This window comes from Myotis myotis, unplaced genomic scaffold (assembly GCF_014108235.1).
Source record: "Myotis myotis isolate mMyoMyo1 unplaced genomic scaffold, mMyoMyo1.p scaffold_m19_p_5, whole genome shotgun sequence".
NCBI classification, from domain to species: domain Eukaryota; kingdom Metazoa; phylum Chordata; class Mammalia; order Chiroptera; family Vespertilionidae; genus Myotis; species Myotis myotis.
Window position 1 is genome coordinate 81,753,748 of NW_023416357.1, and position 21,410 is coordinate 81,775,157.

The 21,410-nt window shown below is 43.6% G+C and overlaps 1 protein-coding gene across 12 annotated transcripts in view; it reads left to right on the forward strand.

The window, feature by feature from the left end:
- Nucleotides 1-21,410, forward strand: part of CUX1 (cut like homeobox 1) — a 367,924-nt gene that overhangs the window by 148,073 nt on the left and 198,441 nt on the right. For all 12 annotated transcript variants that reach the window (XM_036308912.1, XM_036308918.1, XM_036308921.1 and 9 more), the window contains exon 3: nucleotides 21,042-21,089. In XM_036308912.1, coding sequence (XP_036164805.1) covers nucleotides 21,042-21,089 — 48 coding nt within the window. The remainder of the gene's footprint in view (nucleotides 1-21,041; nucleotides 21,090-21,410) is intronic.

The window sequence follows — 21,410 nt, forward strand, 5'->3', positions numbered from 1 at the left end:
ATGCGCGCCTGCACGTGGTATTTTGTGGAAGAGCCACACTCAAGGGGCCAAAGAGCTGCATGTGGCTCTTGAGCCGCAGTTTGCCGACCACTGGTCTAGGCGGTTGGCCTTTTTCCTTTTGAGACAGTTTTCCTGCCATGTGGTTTCCAAAGCTCTGCCCCCATCGATGCTGGGTCCATCTATTGTGGATCCCCAGCCCACCTTCTGACTGAGGCTGGGGAAGCTTGAGGAGACAGTCAACAGCACAGCCTCTGGAAGGATTATGTCCCTTTTGGAACCTGCTCCTGGAGTTGCAGGTTGTGCAATTTCTATTAGGCCCTTTCTCTGATTTTTTTTTTTCTTTCTCTTTGGGTCCCTAAAGAGAAAAGCAGTGAGGAATGGGTGGGCATGTAGGTGAGTTTAGCCAGAGAGTCAGTTTTTGGAGATGATAGAATATTATCTTGGAAAGATAAGGCCACAGGAGTTTAAGTTTGTTAGCCGTGGAGCTCAGAAAGCAATAGGTGCAAGGTTTCCAGGTGGACCTGCAGCCTTTCAGCAAGAAAGCCATCTGCATTTTGCCCCAGTCTTCTTCCTTTTAACCTGGGAATGAAGAGGAAAAGATTGGCAGGGGTTGACTGGCATATAGGTCGATCTCGTTGGTTTGGACCTGCTTTGGAGGCTCCAGTTGGTAGCCTGTTTTTTAATGACCAGGCCAGTTGTCTAGTTATTGTTTTGGGATGGATTTTATTTGTCTGTTTGCATTTTGTCTAGTTACTGTTTAAACAGGGAAGCCTCATTAGAAATCTCTTGACTGCTGAACACACCACACTGTTCCTATAAAGGAGAATGCTGGAGTGCCAGTACTATTAGAACCCAGGTAGAATGGACTTTTGTGGGGTTTTCTTTCCGGGGAAAGTAAGGTTTACAGTGAATGAGTTTGAGTGTTCATCTTTAGGAACTGATTTGATCTAGAACGAGATCCCTGTGGAAGGAGTGAAAATTGCTCGATGCATCAGATTAAGCACCATTGCAGCTACCACGGCAAGAAAGCATGTATGTTGGAGGCACAGGAGCAATGAGAAGTGGCCCCAGCCCTGCCAATGTAGACGAGGCTGCAGTGGAAAACCTTTGCTTTTCCAGATTTCCATGTGGAAAGTGTTTCTTGTTGATCTCATTGTTGTCATCATCCTCAGCACAGTGGCTCTCGGTTTCTTGGGTCGCCCTCTTTTCCTCTGCTGCTGACCTCTATGCAGGAGCCTTAGTTGCTCCCTCAGTCTGAAATGTTTTAGGTCAAGATGGTGTTAACCTCTGGCTTTTAATCTCTCTCAGGTTATACTACTCCCCAAGGCCTTTGGCATTTTCATAGGTCCTATCCTGTTGTCCCTTTTAGTACCTGTAACTTTTCTATCCTGTGTCCACTTTCCATCTCCTAATACGTGGATGTCCCTCAAGGACTCTGTGCATAGGACCCTCCACTCCGCCCACCCATGGTCCCAAACTCCCGGTCCCAGCGCCTCATTTCTCCACATCGTGATTGCCTTTTGGAAAGTTGTGCTAGTTCCTAGTATTTTCCGAAGCAGGTTCCTTGTGGTCGTCACTATTCCAGGTCTGTTCCCACCTTTTGCTCCTCATACCTGGCTGGACGGCCACTGGTCCCGTCACACTGGCTTGAACCTCCACACTGACTTCATCTCTGCCATCTCTTCTGTCTTCACATCACCGCCCTTGCCACATCCTGCTTGTCTTGGTTCTGGAGAACACATGTTCCTTCTCCCTCTCCATTGCCGTTGCCCCAGTGCTGTTTTTACCACCTTTGCCTAGAATTTATTTCCCAATCAGTGGCCTCATCCTTATGCTTTCTCCCCTCTGGCTCTTCCTATAAACTACTCTCAGGTGAACCTTCCCAAAGCAAGCCCTGATCTGATTCTGCGTTACTTTGCCACAGGCAGTGGCTCTCCTTACCTCTTAGGCCCGTGGTCGGCAAACTGAGGCTTGTGAGCCACATGCAGCTCTTTGGCCCCTTGAGTATGGCTCTTCCTAAGCCTTAGGAGTATCCTAATTAAGTTAATAACAATGTACCTACCTATATAGTTTAAGTTTAAAAATTTTGGCTCTCAAAAGAAATTTCAATCTTTGTACTGTTGATATTTGACTCTGCTGACTAATGAGTTTGCCGACCACCGTTTAGGCTGTGTGTGTGTCCTCCAAGTGACCCAGATGGCCCTTGGGGGCCTGGCTCAGCTGGCTTTGTCTCCCATACACCTCACCCCATGTTGGTTTTCTTTGAATGTACCTTTGGCTCACTTCTTTCTTCCCTTTGGTTATGCCATTGCCTTTGTCTAGAAAGCAACCTCACATGCGCCCACCTCCTCACATGCTTCCTTGATCCAACAAGAAAGGCCTTCTCTCACTTGAACATCCATCATATTTTACCTGTGCCTTTCTTTCATCCCACCCTTTGTCATTATTTGCATGCACATCTGTTCAAGGTTTTTGTTTTGTTTTGTTTTGTTAATCCTCACCAGAGGATATTTTTTCCAGTAATTTTAAGAAAGGGGGAAAGAGTAGAGAAAGAGAGAGATTGATGTGAGAGAGACCCATTGATTGGTTGCCTCCCACATGCACTGGGGATTGAACCTGCAACCTGGGGACATGCCCTTGGCTGGGAATTGAACCCACAACCCTCTGGTCCCTGGGCTGATGCTCTAACCATTGAGTGTACTGGCCAGGGCTCTGTGCAAGGTTTGAAGTGAATGAGCAGGCTCCACACACTTTTGTGGTTGAAGTGACCATCTCAATCACCATTTGCCAGGATCCTGAATGCCGATTCTCACTCTGTCCTGCTCTGCTGTAGACATGCATGTCTGGGTCAAGGTTCCTTTCCTTACCTTGAGCAGGATAAGACATGTGTAGGAATGTAACTATACCAAATTGCACATTTAAGGTGAACAAAAAAGTCTTTTCAAGCACAGAGACACAGGTATAGTTATGTGAAACCATGACTTTGTGTGATTTCAAGGCAGGCCCTTTCTCAGGATTTTTCTATTTTTTTCTGGTGAACACAGGTTCATGTGTAGTACATCAGAAATATACTGAGTTCTTGATCAGGCTTGCCAGAAGTGAGCTCAGGGTTCCAGGTGTTCCGGAAAGGGAACAGGCACAGGGAATCCTTGACCACACGTACTCTGGCAGGTCCCTGTGAGTCACCTGATTGTAGCATCCGAAGAGTTGGCCCACCACCTGTGGCAGTTTCAGATGAAATATAGCTTAGGAGACAGCATAGTGTAGTAGCTTTGGTGTGAGCGAGCCCCTGAGTTTGCATCATAGCCAGATAATCTTAGGTAAAACACGGCCTCGCCCAGCCCCAGATTTTCTATTTACACAATAAGGACACACACCTGAGGGGCTGTTCTGACACATACATGAGACAGCATAGTATAGCACCTGCCGTGATGCAGGCCACATGAATGATGCCCTTAGACTTCCTCTTGGGATGGGGCCAGGTGTCACCCATCACCCTAAAGTACCTACTACAGGAAGGCCTGTGGGGGCAGCAGAGCAGCTCAGTATTGAGAAAGCTGAGAAATGGCTCAGTCCAGACCAGGGAGCCAAGTCTCTCTCCACAGGTGAAGCAATTGAAGTATTAGGGCCCAGGTCAGATCTCAAACCCAGGCTTTCGCCCTTTGCCCTTCTCCCTCTACCCCTTCTCTCTTACCGCAGGGTCTTTCTGCTTCTCTACACCAGGGGAGTGGGATAGTTTGGCCTTAGCCAGCCTTCTTGAACTTCTTTATCCCTAATATATGTTTCTATAAATTTAAACTTTCTCAGTTGGGTAAAAGCTTTGGAATTACTAAGATTCCTTTTGTATTGCACAATGTTCTTGCCATTTAAAAGATTAGCAGGCATAATTTTAGTGAGCCTTCATGATGGCATGCTTCACTGAGCTTAATCTCTCTTTGCTACATGTTAAAACACATAAAGAGCATCTCTAGCACACGTGGGGAGCTTGATGAAAGGTCATCCTCTGACCTCTCAGAACAGCGGACGTCTTAAGAAGAAAAAACGCAGTGAGCAGCTTCCCTTGCTGTCGTTGACAGATTCCCTGACATAAAAATGCCAGGTGCCCACGGGTTGGGCATAGGAAGTCATACCCATGTCATTTGGGAGACGAGGGGCAAGGCACTGAGTTTAGGATAACAGTGGAAGAAACCAGTGGCATTAATTGACCTTCCCTGGCTGCAAACTCGCAGGCAGAGCTCACCCTTGAAAAATTCTGCTTGGGAAAAGCCCTCTCTGCCAAGACATGAGTTTGGCGGCCTTAGGGACAGAGAAGGGAAGAGCTTGAGAGGGCTTATTGAGAGCTGCTGCTGCCGCCGGACATTGAGAGCCTGGAGCGAGCAGGGCCCGGGAAGAAATAACAGCTCTGCTGTCAATCAGATTAGATACCTGAATGCCTACCTGTAACAAAGGAGCACTTTGCAGACTACATAGGTAAAAGGCATAGAGCTTAAGGGCGCTGAGTAGTGCATATATAGATGGATATGTCATGGTCATCGTCGTCACTGTCACGGTAACAGTTACAGTAAGGACCTACTGTGTTGATTCATTCCAAAATATTTACTGGATGCTTACTGTGTGCCAGGCATTGTTCTTATAAGGCTAGTAACATTATTCCTAACTAACACCGGAGAAAACTGAGGTTCAGAAAGGTGAACGTTTAAGAAAGCAGCCTAATGCACACAGAACGAGGATTTCAACTTAGGTCAATTTGAATTTTTTAAAAGAATGATTTTGCAGGTGTGCTTACATGAGAAAGGGAGATTTACAGTGACTGAACCATACACAGCATTTTTTGAATCAAATCTATATTCAGGTAATATGTGTGTGTTGGGCGTCAGTATAAGGCCCCACACGGGGTAGCATATAGTCTGGAAGCGGAGGAAGGACACCAGTAGAGATGGAGCTGTTTCTTGTCCTGTGTCTATGTGTCTGCCTATGTGCATGCACATTTACATGATAAAAAGTATCTGGAATTCTAAGGCTATTGTGTCTTCTGTGAGGGTCCCTCACAGGAAATGTTGATCTTTTTTCATTTGTAGGGGATGTGGTTAGAGCATTTTTCCCGCATTGCTGTGATTGGATCACCTTTCTTAGTGGCATAGGAGGAAATTTGAATATCAGTAACTGGTACACTAAGGAATTACTCTTTGTCTTGCCTCTGTTTCCTGGGATCCATTAATTAATACTGGCCCAGGGCTTCAACTCTTTGCTAATTTAGGTTCATTTTCCAAAGCATGATGAACCTATGGCCAACTGAGCAGGATTTTACAGCTTCTAAAGTAGAGCTTTTGGGATATAGTGCTAGGGTCAGAGGTGATCAGAACTGGGTAGAGCCTGTTTTACATATTGGGAAACAAGCCCAGGGGGGCAAAGCCACCTGCTGATAACACACAGTGATAGGGTGATGACACACATTTATCAGATAAGCCAGGGCATTTGGAGAGTGAACGGGATGTAATAATAATTATGTTGGGACAACAGGTGTGGTACTCCTACAGCGTAAAGACAGGTTCCTGGTTCCTTTTCCTTTTTTGGAGGGGAAGAAGGAGCCAATAACAGCTCTATTAAGATATAATTCACTTACCATACTGTTTGCTCATTTATAGTGTACAATTAAAATGGTTTTTAGTAAATTCACAGAATGACCAGAATCAATTTTAAAACATTTTCATCACCATCCCCCCCAAAGAAACCCTGTACCCTTTAGCAATCACCGTCCCACTTTTCTCCTGCCTCCCTGGTCCTGGGCAGCCATGAGTCTACTTTTATAGAGTTTGCCTATTTGGGGCATTTTATATATAGTTGGAATCCTACAATATGTGGTCTTTTGTGACTGGCTTCTTCGACTTAGCATAATGCTTTCTGGGGTCATCCATATTGAACGTATATCAGTACTTTAGTCCTTTTTATAGATGAGTCATAGATGAGTTCATTCTATGGATATACTACATTTTGTCCATTTATCACTTGATGGACATTTGAGTTGTTTCTACTTTTTGGCTAGTACAAAAAATGCTGCTATAAACATACTTGTACAAGTTTTATGTAAAAAACAAACAAAAATGTATCTGGGAGAGTCTCAGGTGAAGTGCTGATGGAGATCGGAGGGAGTCCTGTGTGCACATCAGTGACTTATTGACTGCTCCAAGCGATGCCAGTCAGAGGCTTTCCGTTTACATTGCCCAGCTCAAAGCATGTATTATAATTTAATTTATTGAACTTTATTTCTACAACCCCTCAACAGAATATTTTGTTTGGAAGAAGCCCTCTCTGGATATATTGTTTTATAGCATATCCATGCTGCCGTCTATTTTCATAGCATTCCTACCAAGTAGTGGGAATCAGATAAGAGCCTCATGTTACAAAGAATCATAAGAGGGCGATGCGTCAAAGCACTGCCCAGCCTGGACTTGACACGCAGGGAACATTTGGAGAAGTCGTATCGGAATCAGTGATTCTCTGACTGGCAGAAGCCACTCATTCCCCTAAACTCTTTCCCCACGACCACCAAGAAGTGCCTTTCTGGGGTGGTTTGCCAGTCTCCTAGGGTGGTGATAGTGTTTGGGAGACGGTCTCTTCTGCCTTTTGTGAACTCCCTCTGAGTAAGTTGTGATGACCTTATGGAGCTGGTACCCAACCAGGGCAGGAGACTAAGTTTGCTCCCTCATTCAAGGGGAGAGTTTTTAGTATTTTACCTAGACCAGTGGTCGGCAAACTCATTAGTCAACAGAGCCAAATATCAACAGTACAATGATTGAAATTTCTATTGAGAGCCAAATTTTTTAAACTTAAACTATGTAGATAGGTACATTGTTATTAACTTAATTAGGGTACTCCTGAGGCTTAGGAAGAGCCACACTCAAGGGGCCAAAGAGCCGCATGTGGCTCGCGAGCCGCAGTTTGCCGACCACGGACCTAGACCCTTGAGTTTAAAATACACACTTTGTTACAGATAATTTTGGGCTACAGAAAGGACTCTTTTAAAGAGTATTCCAAAATAATTTCATCAAATGAAGTTGTAAGTATAGGTTGCCATGTTGTTGATACCGCATTATTTGTTTTTATAAATGGGGCTTCCAGTGGTCCCAGTCCCAGGGTACACAAACATTCCCAGCAGATGGACGCAATTATGTGTCATAGGCTACTGTGCACATCTGCAGGTGAATCCTCTCAGCCTCGGGTTGGACAGCTGGATGTTTGAAACCCAGGCTCTAAAGCCAGTTTTTTCCCCACATATCTTTTGTGGGCCTTTAGCATCTTTTAAAGGTTATATCTGCAGACTTTGCACTTCCCACAAGGGAAGTATGAAAGTAAAAGGAGAAGACAGACTGATAGCTGTACTTTACTTTGCAGCCTCTTTGGCTGGACTCTCTGAAGGTATTGTCTGGGGTCATGAAGAGGCCAGCTCCTGGCTGCCTTCAGCAGCGTGCAGACCCCGCTGCCTGAAAGGACCACCTAGCTCAGTGATGGCGAACCTATGGCACTTGTGTCAGAGGTGACACACGAACTCATTTTTTTGGTTGATTTTTCTTTGTTAAATGGCATTTAAATATATAAAATAAATACAAAAATATAAATCTTTGTTTTACTATGGTTGCAAATATCAAAAAATTTCTATATGTGACACGGCACCAGAGTTAAGTTAGGGTTTTTCAAAATGCTGACACTCCGAGCTCAAAAGGTTCGCCATCACTGGCCTAGCTCATGCATTCCTGTGGCAGCTACAGCAGCCTCACTGTCCCTTCCACAGCCTTCCCTGCACTGGTGCCTTGTTTCCTCTCCATGCTCACCTCCATTTTTTCAATCAAAGCCCCACTAAACCCATCATCCCAGCCCCAAACAAAGCCATCTCTCTGAAACAAAGCACTCTGTCCCCCTCCCCATGTGTCCTGCTCCCACTCTGTTCTCGGGAGTCGGGCAGACCTGGGGCCATTCATCCTCACATCTTCTAAACTTGACTTTTAGTACATAGTTACTGAGTGAGTGAGTGAGTGAGTGAGTGAGTGAGTGAGTGAATGCAGTAAGCATTCTCCAGAGAATTCTTAAACTGTCTTAGCCAGTCATGAACTTTCCCTGCAGTCAGCTTTAAGAAGCCTGAAATCTTTTTGGTATTTATCTCTTTAAAGAATATATTTTTAAAAATTAGCACCAACCACTGGTTTTTTTTAGCTGATATCCTATATGTGTGATAAGAAACATGATTCTTGGCCTGGCCAGCTTGGCTCAGTGGTTGAGTGTTGGTTGACCTATGAACCAGGAGGTTATTGTTCAAATCCTGGTTGGGGCACATGCCTGGATTGCGGGCTCAGTCCCTGGTGTGGGGCAGCCAATCGGTGGTTCTCTCTTATCATTGATGTTTCTGTCTCTCTCTCCCTCTCCCTTCCTCTCTGAAATCAATAAAAAATATTTTTTTAAAAAAGACAGAAACATGATTCCTTGGGCAAGGAAACTTGCTTAGTTTAAACTGTTGTTGCTCAGGTAAGCTATAGGAAGAACCTAAATAAATAGGTCCTCTGACCTTCCTCAAATACTTACCAATGTAAAACATACTGTCCTCATACAAAAAGAAAACCAAAACAGGATACCCCAGCCTGGGGTTATGAATGTCAGCACTGTTGTTGGGTGTACTCTCTATGGGGCTGAGTCATAGGTTAAAAGAAATTTTTTAAGAAAAGCAACAAGGTAAGAAAAACACTAAAGCTCAAGTTAAGATGATTGGAGATAAATAGATCTATATTATTTTCCATATATGGTAAGAAAAGTCTGCAAACGCCTCGACATTTATGGACTTCTCTATGATTCATTTAGCAAGACCAGCAGCTCGGCCAAGAGATATAGAATTTGTTAAACTGTATCTCTTTCCTGAATTGTTTCACTACAAAGAAGCCATGCTGTGTATTCAAAAGAAAATTCCAGGACTGTGCAAAAGTTAGTATTTGGTAAACGGCCTGAGAAAGATTATTAGAGAAATTCCAAAAGTATGTTAAAGCCATTTGTTTACCAGAAACACAGAATAATTCTCCCAGCATTAGTTTTCTACAGACCCACGTTCACATATCCAGTGTAATTTCGAGAGGTCTGTGCTTTTTTAACGGAGTTGCTCACATACACACTCTTGTCGCTTTAGTCTGTGACAGAGTTACGTGTAATTTGTTGTAATTCAAGGTTCCATTTCCAGAGACAGGATTAAAAATGAACACCCAGCCCTCTGCTTCCCTAAGTCCAATGTTTCCAAGCTGTGATGGGCTCTTGCCATCCAGGTCCTGGCACTCACGGGCAGCAGGCCCAGAGGAGACCGGTTTCCATGGGCTTCACAGTGGGTTGCTGTAGTAAGTGCCTTTAGAAGTTTCACTTACGGCATCCCAAAGGGACACTCAGTACACGCTTCACACCCACCACAAAGCCACCCTTCCCCACCTAGGATTTCCCATGAAATGTGGTGCTAGTTTTGAAATGGCACGCATGCTTTGAACTGCAAAGTTGGGTATACTCATCAATACTAAGGCTTCTTTGCAGACATACTCCTTGAGCAATGCAGACTAACAAGAGTGAAAAGTCAATGAATGAAGCATCTTTTGGATCTGGAGGCCACAGTAGAACCAGCATGATGAGTAACTCACTTTTTCTGCCCACACTTGTGGGGTATCATGAACCTCATCCTTGACCTCAAGGATCTCCTGGGACCTGCTGGATGAGACTGGATAAAGCTAAGGAGGTGGTTCCTAGTGCCCTGAGATGGACTTCCTTTGGTGTGATGGGGTTGGGTGCCCTTCCCAGCAGCGTGCTAGTCTGCTGTCTGGGATGCTAAAGTGGATGAGGACCAGGAAGCCTTTCTTTGGCCTGGAAGCTTTTATTTCTTCTGAATTGCTAGGTTGAGGTAATCCACTGGGAAGCCTCTGAGAATCTTTAAACATAAAATCTGATTCCAAAGGTTTAGATTCTCTAGTAGCCCAGTGAGTCACATGTTTCTTAGACTTGGTTTCCAATTGTATGATATAAATAATTCCATTTAGGAATTAAGAAATTATGGTCTACCTTTCATATTCCAGTGGTTCTATAGTATTTTCCAAAAGAGAAAATGTGTGTAAAAATCCTAAGTTCCCTGTTTGGATCCCACGTCTGTAGGGCCTTCTGGTGGCTCAGGGGTCACAGGTCCTTCGTTCTGCTAGTAAAGTTAAGACCCTGCCGATAAGGACCGGCCTCTGTTTCCATTTGTGCATTTGATGAATGAGTGTCTAAGAAAGCACTTACAGCGTGCTCTGCGTCTACAAGTAGATTTTCCCATTGTTTATTAATTATTCCTCTCAGCATCTCTGCAAAGCGAGTAAATATTAATAAACAATTTGTGCTGATTATTTAGCTAAGCTGAAGGTATGTCTTTTCCACAGTGCTTAATTTTAAATAAGCTAGTTGCACACAAATGATAAATAAACTTGAGGTAAGGCCTCCGGGTCAGGAAACAAAGAAAACGGAGACCAAGACTGGGAAGGAACATGTTTGAGATCTGATTTTAATCTTCTCTATCTCCTTGGCAGAGTCTTTCCTTGTTTTGTGATTTGCCTGCCGAGCCCAACATCTCGTGTGGGATCTGTGTGTGGGCTGTCACTGCCCCTTTTGTGGTGGTTTGAGACGATAGTTTAATTCTCCCCAACATTGTCTATAAGATCTGTGACTTTGTCCTCTGGTTATACAAAGTATTTTCAGTATAACCAGAATGTTCGTTATAGAAATTTGCATATAGCATAAAGAAGATCTAGACAGAAATGTTAGCATATTGTCTTAGATCTTTAATATTTCTTTGTTCATAAGTAAACAGTAAAGATTATGCTATATATACTGTTGCTGGCATGATTTTCCCCCCAACCTTAATATTTTATAAAAATAAAAAAATATTAAACAAACGATTGCCTAGTAGGTTTCCTGCGAACACTTATTGTACATATAAAATAATTTTTCTTCGGAGAAATAAGTATAGTTTAGCTATGCTTTATAGGTACAGTACGTATTTTCTTTGTGGGCCGTACATAGACTCAAGTAATGCCTGGCTGCTTAGTTGGGGATGTCACCATGTCTGGAGATTCTGTCACCGAAAAGCTGCAGGAGGGTCACACAGTTGTTCTGTAAATCTTAAAAAGTCATCTTGCTTTTTAAAATGATCACTTGATCCCCATCCTTGGTTTTCAAAAGAATGTTCTTGATGTTAAAAGGATACAACTTACTTAAAGACAGAGAAATGAAAAATAAGTCATAATTCCATTCATCTACTATTTAACACTCTTGCCATTCTTGTCCAAACACATAGGTATGTTTATTCGTTTTTACAATGCGGAGGTTAAACTCTAAACCCGTTTTGTAGTTTGTGGCTTCTTTTTTCCTCTTCCTTTTCCCTTTAACTTGCACCCATACTCCAGATGTGGGGTCAGGCACCTCTTTCTCAGGGGAGCCCTCCCTGCTGTCTGGGCCAGGTCTGCCTCATAAATGCTCTCCCAGCACCATATGTTTTCTCTTCATGACTCTAACCACATGGAGTGTTGTTCTGTGGGTGGTGACTTGACTAATGTCTCTCACCCCACTAAAAGGGAGAGCCTGTAACATTGCCTGGGGGTCTGTAATAGCTACCTAAAAAATATCCTATATAATAAAAGCCTAATATGCTAGGTTTCCAGATGTCTGTTCAACCAATCAAAGCATAATATGCAAATGATATGCTAAGGCTGCTCAACCGCTCGCTATGACATTTATTGACCACCAGGGGGCAGACAGGCAACCAGTTGACCAGTCACTAACTATGACAGGCACTGACCACCTGGGGGCAGACACTCCAACTGGTACGTTAGCTTGCTGCTGGGGTCTGGCCAATCAGGACTGAGAGAGATGGGCTGGACACACCCTGGAGCCCTCCTGTGGTCCCTCCCCACTGGCCAACCTCCTGCGTGCCTCCCCAGCCCTATCATGCACTGGTGGGGTCCCTCGGCCTAGCCTGCACCCTCTCGCGCAATCCAGGACCCCTTGGGATGTCAGAGAGCCTGTTTTGGCCCGATGGCAGAACGACTGGTCTGCTAAACGCAGGAGCTGCCCCCTGGTGGTCAGTGCACTCCCAAAGGGAATGTGCTGCTCAGCCAGAAGCCAGGCTCACAGCTGGCGAGCGCAGCAGCAGTGGTGGGAGCCTCTCCCACCTCCACGATAGTGCTAAGGATGTCCAACTGCCAGCTTAGGGCCCATACCCCATGGGGAGCAGGCCTAAACCATCAGTCAGACATCCCCCGAGGGCTCCCAGACTGTGAGAGGGTGCAGGCCAGGCTGAGGGTGCGTGCACTCTCCCCCCCCCCCACACCCCACCCAGTGCATGAAGTTTGTGCACTGGACCTCTAGCTTGTTGAATAAATGGCAATCATGTGCATTATTCCATGGTATTACCTATACTTTGAAAATAATCTTACTGACTACCTAATATGCCATTGTATTGCTTTACTAAATGTATTTAATTCAGTAAACAGTTATCCCCTACTGTTGATGTCTATATTATTTCTGATTTTTCTCTCTAATACAGTATTATTATGCATAAATTTCTGCCTACATCTCTGGTCATCCTTATGGGTAAACTCCTATAAGTAGAAGCTAACCTGGAGGACTGAGCTGCAGTCTAATTTGAAATAGACTATTTGTCTGAATGTTAAGAGGGCCTAAGGCAGGGGTGGGCAAACTTTTTGACTCGAGGGCCACAATGGGTTCTTAAACTGGACTGGAGGGCCGGAACAAAAGCATGGATGGAGTGTTTGTGTGAACTAATATAAATTCAAAGTAAACATCATTACATAAAAGGGTACGGTCTTTTTTTTTTTTTTTAGTTTTATTCATTTCAAACGGGCCGGATCCGGCCCGCAGGCCGTAGTTTGCCCACGGCTGGCCTAAGGTCTGGAGTGAATTGCACAGCTGTATGGTAAAGTAGGAGTCACACTCCCTTGTTGCTTTGAGAAAGCCTCAGGGTAAGAAGGCAGCACGGTGCCTCATCTAGTACATGAATCCCCTTTGCAGCAGTTCCCATAAAGGGTCAACTTGCTGATGAGTCACTCATTCAATTCACAAGTACTCACTGAGTGTCTACTCTGGACTGAGCACCATCAGTGTCCCTGGGAAGGCCCCTCAATAGCCTACCAGGAGTCCAGCTTTGGTTAATCGTTAGCACTAGGATGTAAGCCCCCTGAGGGCAGGGAACCGAGAGTAGCTCATTCACTGCATTTAGTAAATATGCAAATGATTATGTAATAAATTATATGTGTACTATGTCGTTCCTTTGACAAACTCAAAACCTATGGATGTGTAGAAAGAAATCGCAGCAGTATTTTCAAAGTTCTGAAATAAAACTAAAGGTTTAGACATAAGGATTTATTCAGAAAGTGACCTAGAAGAATATTTTGAAATGAGACCTAAAGGCAAGTCAGACGTATTTAGAAAATTAGTCTAAGGAACCTGGGCTGCCTCCTTCCTGCCCTACCCTGAACCCACCAAGAGTCCTGCAGTAAGCCCTTGTGCCCACCAAGCGGGGTGATGCCAGCCCAAGCTGTGAGAGCCCTCAGCCCACCATCTCCTTGAGGTTCTGGGGGAGGGCTCCCACGCCCACAGGAGGCTGCTAGCCATCCCAGCTGCTTCTGGGATACTGGCAGGTCATCAGTGGACAACAGCCTTGACGTCCTGACACAATTGAGTGCCTTCTCTGCTCCAAGATCAGAAACCTTTAGAGCTGCCATTTCTCTAACATTTTGGTCTCTTAAAAATTAAGACTCCAGAGAGCTTTTGTGTCTGTGTGTGTCTGTCAGCACTGACAGTTAGAAATTAAAACAGACTTTTTAAAGCATAAGAATACTCTAGGCACATAATGGTATCATCACGTGTCACATGGCACCTGAAAAATGTCACTGTACGCCTGTGAGAGAATGAGAGTGGAAAAAACAAATAAGCAAAACCAGTTTTGACCTTGTGGACCCCTGGGGGGTCTGAGGGAGCCAGGAGTCCCCAGACCTTACTCTGAGGTCCTCTCCCATACTGCTAAACCACTGTCACATGCTACTAGATCTTTCTTCACTGCAGGGCCTCTGTCCTGAGCACCATCCTCAGTCTTCATTGCCCTAGGTCCAAGCTCCAGCATTACCAGTCTGGTAAACCTGCCACTTTTCATCATCAAGGGAGTCTTTCTAGAGAACACTACCACTTGCTCTTGCCCAGGAACCCAGGGTCCTCCTCTCTGCATCTGAGTGCCCGGAGGCTGGCCCTCCCCGCTCACCACCAGGAACCCCCTGCCCGGGCCTGGCACACACACCCCTTTGCTCCCACCTCTTCCAGCTGCACAAACCCAGGCCTTCCCATTACGCTGTTTTATTAGACACAGTGCTAAAGGCACATCCATCAGTTTTAGAGACGTTCTGCCAAGAAACAGAACATGTTTTAAATGGAGCAAAGAAATTTAAATGGGAAGAAATTATAGCATGAGTGAGTTTATCCCTTTCAAGATAATCTTATTTAATAACCAAAAAAACTCACAAAGATGTGCATTTTATCCAGCTACAAAGGCAGCATGGCAGGCTATATATTGTGGTAATTATATGTTTGGGGTTTCATTCCTTCTTTAAACTAGATTTCTATTATTTCAGAAAATCAACCGTTGTAGAAAAAGACTATTCATTTATTTCATTGCTGGGTGGCCCATACACTGTAAAAATAGGTCAAGAACAGTAATCTAAATTGACTGCTGATAAATAATTAAAGCTAATGGAATTTTCTCAAATCTGTGAACTAAAGTCTTTTGAGAAATTGCCAGGACATACTTACTGTCCGCTGTTGTATATAGAAAGATATTTTTTATTTAATGCTTCAGTTTAAAGTTTCTCTTTTCTGTCACAAAGACTGGAAGGTGTATGTGCTCTTATATAAAAGTGGCCAAAAGTGTGGTGCTCCACTGATAGCTGCATGTTTCATCCTCAGATGAGATGGGAAGCAGAGGTTTCAGTCCCTGAAACAAAGAGAAACTTCACTTTTCACTCAACTGTATTTTTAAGTTGAGCTCTACACTCTGTGTATCATATAATGTATCTTGTGACTTGTTTTTAAAAACTCCATACCTGGTCTGTGCTCTTGTGTGCACGATAAGGGAGAATCCCAGCTCTCTTAAATGACATCCAGGGAAATAAGAACCAAGAACAATCTTTCTTTTATAGATAATTATGATTATCACATTGGTGCCACTAGGACCTTATTCCACTTGACAACTAGACTTATTTTTTTAGAAAAGATGGCTTATCAGTAAGAAAGCAAATTGTTATATTGCATACAGTCAATAAGACTAGCCCTAGATACTGTGCACTGTGTAAGTTTTTCTTTAATAATAAGGATAACTCAGCCATCATCAGGATATTTTAGAATTCTAAAGACCTTAGAAAAATCACTAGCTAGATGCTTTTGAACAATTTGTCTTCAGTATTTTGGCTTTAAGTTATAGAAAAGAGATCACTTTCTCATTTCAGATTGATTAAATATCTTGGTTGAAAAAAATCACTAATTTACTATTACTTTTTAGAAAAGTTGTCATTTTTTAAACTGCACTACTTGTAGCTAATCAAATGTTGTATTTATTATGTTTAAATAAATTTATAAATGATGACTTTTTCTGAAATTAAACTTGTTTGCATTTTTCTTTAAGAAAATACTCTATATAGCCCTAGCCGGTTTTGCTCAGTGGATAGAGTGTCAGCCTGCAGACCGAAGGGTCCTGGTTCAATTCTGGTCAAGGGCATGTACCTTGGTTGAAAGCTCCTCCCCAGCCCGGGCCCTGGTCAGGGCACAGTCAGGAGGCAACCAGTCGATGTGTTTGTGACTTGTTTTTAAAAACTCCATACCTGCTCTGTGCTCTTGTGTACACAATAAAGAAGAATCCTAGCTCTCTTAAATGATATCCAGGGAAATAAGAACCAAGTACAGTCTTTCTCTCTGTTTTTCCCTCTCTCTTCCACTCTCTCTGAAAATCAATGGAAAAATATCCTCCGATGATGATTTTTAAAAGAAAGAAAATACTCTATATAGAAATTTCTTTAAAAAGAAATTATTCCTTTCAGATTGTCCCTATCAATATAATCTGGAATCTGAGTGTTTGTATTTTGTTTGTTTTTTTAAATATCCTCACCTGAGGATATTTTTTCCATTACTTTTGAGAAAGAGAGAGAGAGGGAGGGGGGGGAGAGAGAAACTTCTATGAGAGACACATCAACTGGTTGCCTCCTGTACACATTCCAACCCACTGAGGGCGGGGAGCAAACCTGAACCCAGGTATACGCTTTTGAATGGGAATTGAACCCATGACCCTTCAGTTGCCCAACAATGCTCTAACCATAGAGCCACACCAGCCAGGGTTGTAGTTTGTATTTTTAAAGATCTTTAGAATTCTTTATTTGGGGCAGCTCAGATAGCTGGGTAGAGGTAGTGGATATTTTCAGTGGCTCTTATTAGAACCCCATGCCTTTCTTTTCTAGAACTTTGTTCCAATACGAATGCACACTGCAAATCTTGAGAATAGAATCTTGGCATTAGAGACACTGACAAGGACTTAGAACAACTAACAGATTCTGTGTCTAGAGTGAGAGCGGGACTTGGAGTAGCCCAAGGAGCAAGGAGCCCGGGCAGGAGGGCTTTGCCTAGGATGTCACTGGAATGGGTGGAGTGGTGTTTGGTCGAGAGAGAAGACAGGTGGAGAGGAAGGTGCATGGAGAGATGAGCAGGGTTCTCAGATACTTAAGAAGGGCTGAAGGGAGAGCTGAACTCCACCCGCCAGGCATCATCAGAGAGCAGGCCTGGGCCCAGAAGAATGGAGGTTCAGCCATTCTCCGCTCCCGTGATCCAGGTCACTGCTTTGTCAATCTCCCACTCAAGAAAAGAGAATGAGAGTGGAATCACTTCCAATCTGCTCCCACTTTTTTTTTCTCTCCCACTTTTTAAAAGTAAAATATTCACCAATGAAGAATAACATCACTTGAGCCTGTGTCAGGATAGCTTTCCTCCAAATATCCGCATTTGCTGGTAGCACTGGTAGCACAGTGTTTGAAAACTCCCGATCCGAGATGAGCTGCCTTCTGTCAGGCCTTGGGAAGGCAAGCCATGTGACCAGGACACCACAGTGAGGTCTCCTACCTTGTGCAGGCCATCGGACCAGATGACCCTAGATTTCCAGGTTAACTTGATGAAGATGACAGTTAACTAGTTGGTAGGTTGTAATTTAAGAGAGAGAGTCCCTCACCCCAGTCTCATAATCCTTTCTTTGCCTGTTCTGCGTGACCCGTCAGCTGAAGGCTTTGTGTATCTCAGTGAAATATAGTGTCTTAAAAACATTTTCTATTTCAAACACACACAAGATAGGGTGAGTACAATGAACCCCTGTCCCATTATCCATCTGTAACAAAATCAACCCATCGACACACATATTTTGTCCTTCTTTTTACCTATTACCCCTCCACATTATGTTATTTTGAAGCAAAAATCATATTTAATCCATAAATATTTTAGTACATATCTCTGAAAGACAAGGACCCTTTTTAAAATCAGCTATCACTGCAGCTTAAAGATAAAAACAACCTTGGCCCTATTCTTTTAACTTTAATTAATTTTGTGGTGTGCCATTATCGATTATATAATATATAGTTTTACACATATTACCATCTTCAGTATGAATTTTAAAATCGATATCACAGCTTAATTAGTGGCATTTGTTTTCGAATGTAGCATAAGATAATGGCACATCTCACATTTGACAATATCAAATTTAATGAAAATGTTGTATTACAAAATGCCTTTCTTTGAATATATATAACCTAAAACATTTTCACGTTACAATTTTCTTGCTTTGAGACCTGAGTAATGAGGGGACAACCAGGGGTTAATAAGTTCATTTGGAGATCATTTTTTTAACACTGAGTGGGTGTGTAACACAGAACCTCCTCGTCTGTAAATGTTTCCTAGGGTTTTCAGTGCAGGCCAGTCTTTCGTCATTGCCTGGCCCCTATCAAGGGTTAAACTCCATCCGCACCCTTTCACCACCCAGACACAATGAAGGAAATGTGAACTAAGACAAGGGGAGAGCTGACAGTACCTGGGCTGAGGCAGTTCTAAAATAGAAGCTGAAGGGGTGACGCCCTAAGCTTCCTGTGACCACACTAGAGGTAGGGGTGTTGGCAGCCCTGTGAGAGTCACTGAGGGGAGCCTTTGAGAGGGGACGTAGTCCAGCCCCTGCACTGCCCCAGCCCTGCCCCTTGAGAAGGTCATGTTGTCCCCAAAGACAGAGGGGCGAGGCACCACCAAGAGCTGCAGCCAGACAGCTGTACGTTCTTAACTGTAGGCGTCATCCCATAGAAGTGCATGTGAGCTACTGTGAAGCAAAAGTAAAACATCCTGAAAAATCAGGATTACAAAATATTTCAAAAATAGAGATCATTTTATAACTTCGAAGATGCATTTGTAATTCATAGCCTCCTTTTGTTTTTGTTTTTTTTAATATTTTTTAAAATTTTATTTCAGAGGAAGGGAGAGGGAGAGAGAGATAGAAACATCAATGATGAGGGAGAATCATTGATCAGCTGCCTCCTGCACACCCCCTACTGGGGATCGAGCCCGCAACCTGGACATGTTCCCTTGACCGGAATCAAACCCGGGACCCTTCACTCTGCAGGCTGATGCTATTATTCACTGAGCCAAACAGCTAGGGCCATAGCCTCCTTTTGTTTATGGGTAATGCCAAGGTTTTTTCCCCAGCATCTGCTTGTCCTTCCAAACCTAAACAGCCATGTCCTGGGTGCCACTCTTTCCTAGACACTACCACACCTCAGTGGCCACCAGCTCTGAATCCATGGTACGAGATTCTGTGATGCCTGGCCCTGGCATTGTGTGCGAGTGTGGAGTGGGAGAGGTGTCATGGGGTGTTGTGAGTATCACATCCCAAAGTGGGAACCAAGCCTTCCAGAGACCACCCAAATGGGCTGAAAGCCAAAGATTCGTACCCTGTAAGTCCAGGGACATATATTTTGGGACGTTTCCTGCTTGTGCCTCACAGGTGCAGCTGAGCATTGCATGATGATTTTGTATTCTTCTGTTTTGCCCTCCCCCCCACCATTATTTGTTTATTGGTTGATTTTAGAGAGGGAGAAGGGGGGAGAGAGAGAGACAGACATCAGTTTGTTGTTCCACTTATTTATGCATTCATAGGTTGCTTCTTGTTTGTGTCCTGACTGGAGATCAAACCCACAACCTTGGTGTATTGGGATGATGATCTAACCCAGTGGTTGGCAAACTCATTAGTCAACAGAGCCAAATATCAACAGTACAACGATTGAAAATTTTTTTGAGAGCCAAATTTTTTAAACTTAAACTATATAGGTAGGTACATTGTTATTAACTTAATTAGGTTACTCCTAAGGCTTATGAAGAGACCACTCTCAAGGGGCCAAAGAGCCGCATGTGGCTCGCGAGCCGCAGTTTGCCAACCACAGATCTAACCAACTGAGGTACCTGGCCAAGGCAAACTGTTTTGCTTTTAAGTCAGAATGGTTTTCTCCCACAACCATCGTTACATAGAAAATTCCTCACTACTATTTTTCTCTTCAGTTTTTTGATCTGTAAAGTGAGTTGTGAATCAGTGGTTTGGAGAATAATGAAAATTCATTTCACATAGAAGCATCTCTGTAAACATTGCTTATTATTTGCATTACATTCAAGGGGGGGGACGTTGAAATGCACTATTGTGGCTTTACCAACAGACCTTGATATTAATAACCTCAAAGACATTGCTTCTGCGCGTTAAGGTATTTGTTGCTTTTTGCTCAATAAATGTACAGTATGAAGCAAATTTAAAATAGTGTTGGAAAACCTGTCACTGAATTAAGTGTGTAACCAAGTTATTAGGTTTTGTAATTTTGTGTTATATCCCTAATTGTAGTTTGCGCCAATATGGTTTTGATTGGCCTGGACCCTGCTTTCTTCAGTTTGAGGTTGCACATGGTGGCCGCGCCCGCAGACGTGGTGCTGCCCAGACAGCAAAGGCCACTCCGTTCTAAAGGGCAGTGAATTGTGCATGTCTTCTCTGACTGGCAGTGGAGTGGCCCAGGGGTCAGAAGTGTCCTAGGTTCTAGCTCTTTAGTTTAGTACTAAACCATGTAATATTTGCAGATAGAAGAATCGGATAAGGAATTTCCCAAACTGCCAAAAGTAAATTTGGGATGGGTAGTTTTTTAGTTGGTGATTTGAAATACATACATAGCAGTTTGTGTGTGTGTGTGTGAATATTTCTCTTCAACTGTCTTTACATATGTGTGTGTGTGCATACAGACACACATCTTGTTTTAAAGAGTTAGTTTAGCAGGTCTGTCATGAGACATGAAAATGCCCAAAGAAATGACTTGTAAAATATATAGTGGATTGGTTATAGCAGGAACAGCAGAGGAGAGTTTATTTACGATCATTATGAGAGGTGTGGTTCTTCTGCCTTCCTAGATGCTATAATCGAAAGTACTTTTGTCATCTCCTATACTTCTCCAAGCTGCTGTTCTCGGGTGGCTGGTCCTTTGGCAGTTGGCAGGGATGAGCCTAGTAAGATCGGAGGCACTGTTTTGTGGGCTAAACTCCAGAGCACCTGGGTCTTGTACCTGCACCCAGGCATCCCCCACTCATACTGTCCCTTCTCTTCCATTCTCCAAAGTGGTTTCAAATGCCTTGGCCCCACTGCACATTTGAAATGAGGTGTGTTTAACCAGGATTTAGTAGAAACAAACTTAATGGTATTCTTAAGTTCATGGGCACCAGTTGGCATTATGTTGTATGAATCAAGGCACGAAGCAGGAGAGAGACAAGGATTGCTTAATATAATGATGACCATCACTGAATTCAAAGCTGTTTTTAGGGGACCTTAACAAATGTTTCCCTTCTCTTTCCTTTTCAAATGGCTGTTTCCTGACCCATCCCTCTTGCTCCAGGATTTACGCAAGCAGGTAGCGCCACTGCTGAAGAGCTTCCAAGGGGAGGTAAGCATTTATATTTATTTTATATCCTGAGCCACCCTTCATAGTTTATTGCACTTTCTTTTTATTTTCATTAAGTAAAAGCCATTAACAGAAAGTGCTTACCCAGCCAGAGCTCTCCCAGCTGCACCGACCCAATGTCGTGCTGGGTTTATGCTTCCCAATGTGATGTTTCCACTGGGTGGACTGAGCTTGTTTGGACCACAGCCCGTGAAAGCTGAAGTTCCTCAAGCTCACTGGGTCCCTAGCTGTCAGGGGCCGCAGCCATGAGGCCTCCTGTATGGAAGGGACGGAGCAGGGCATCCTGGTACTCTCACCTGCAGC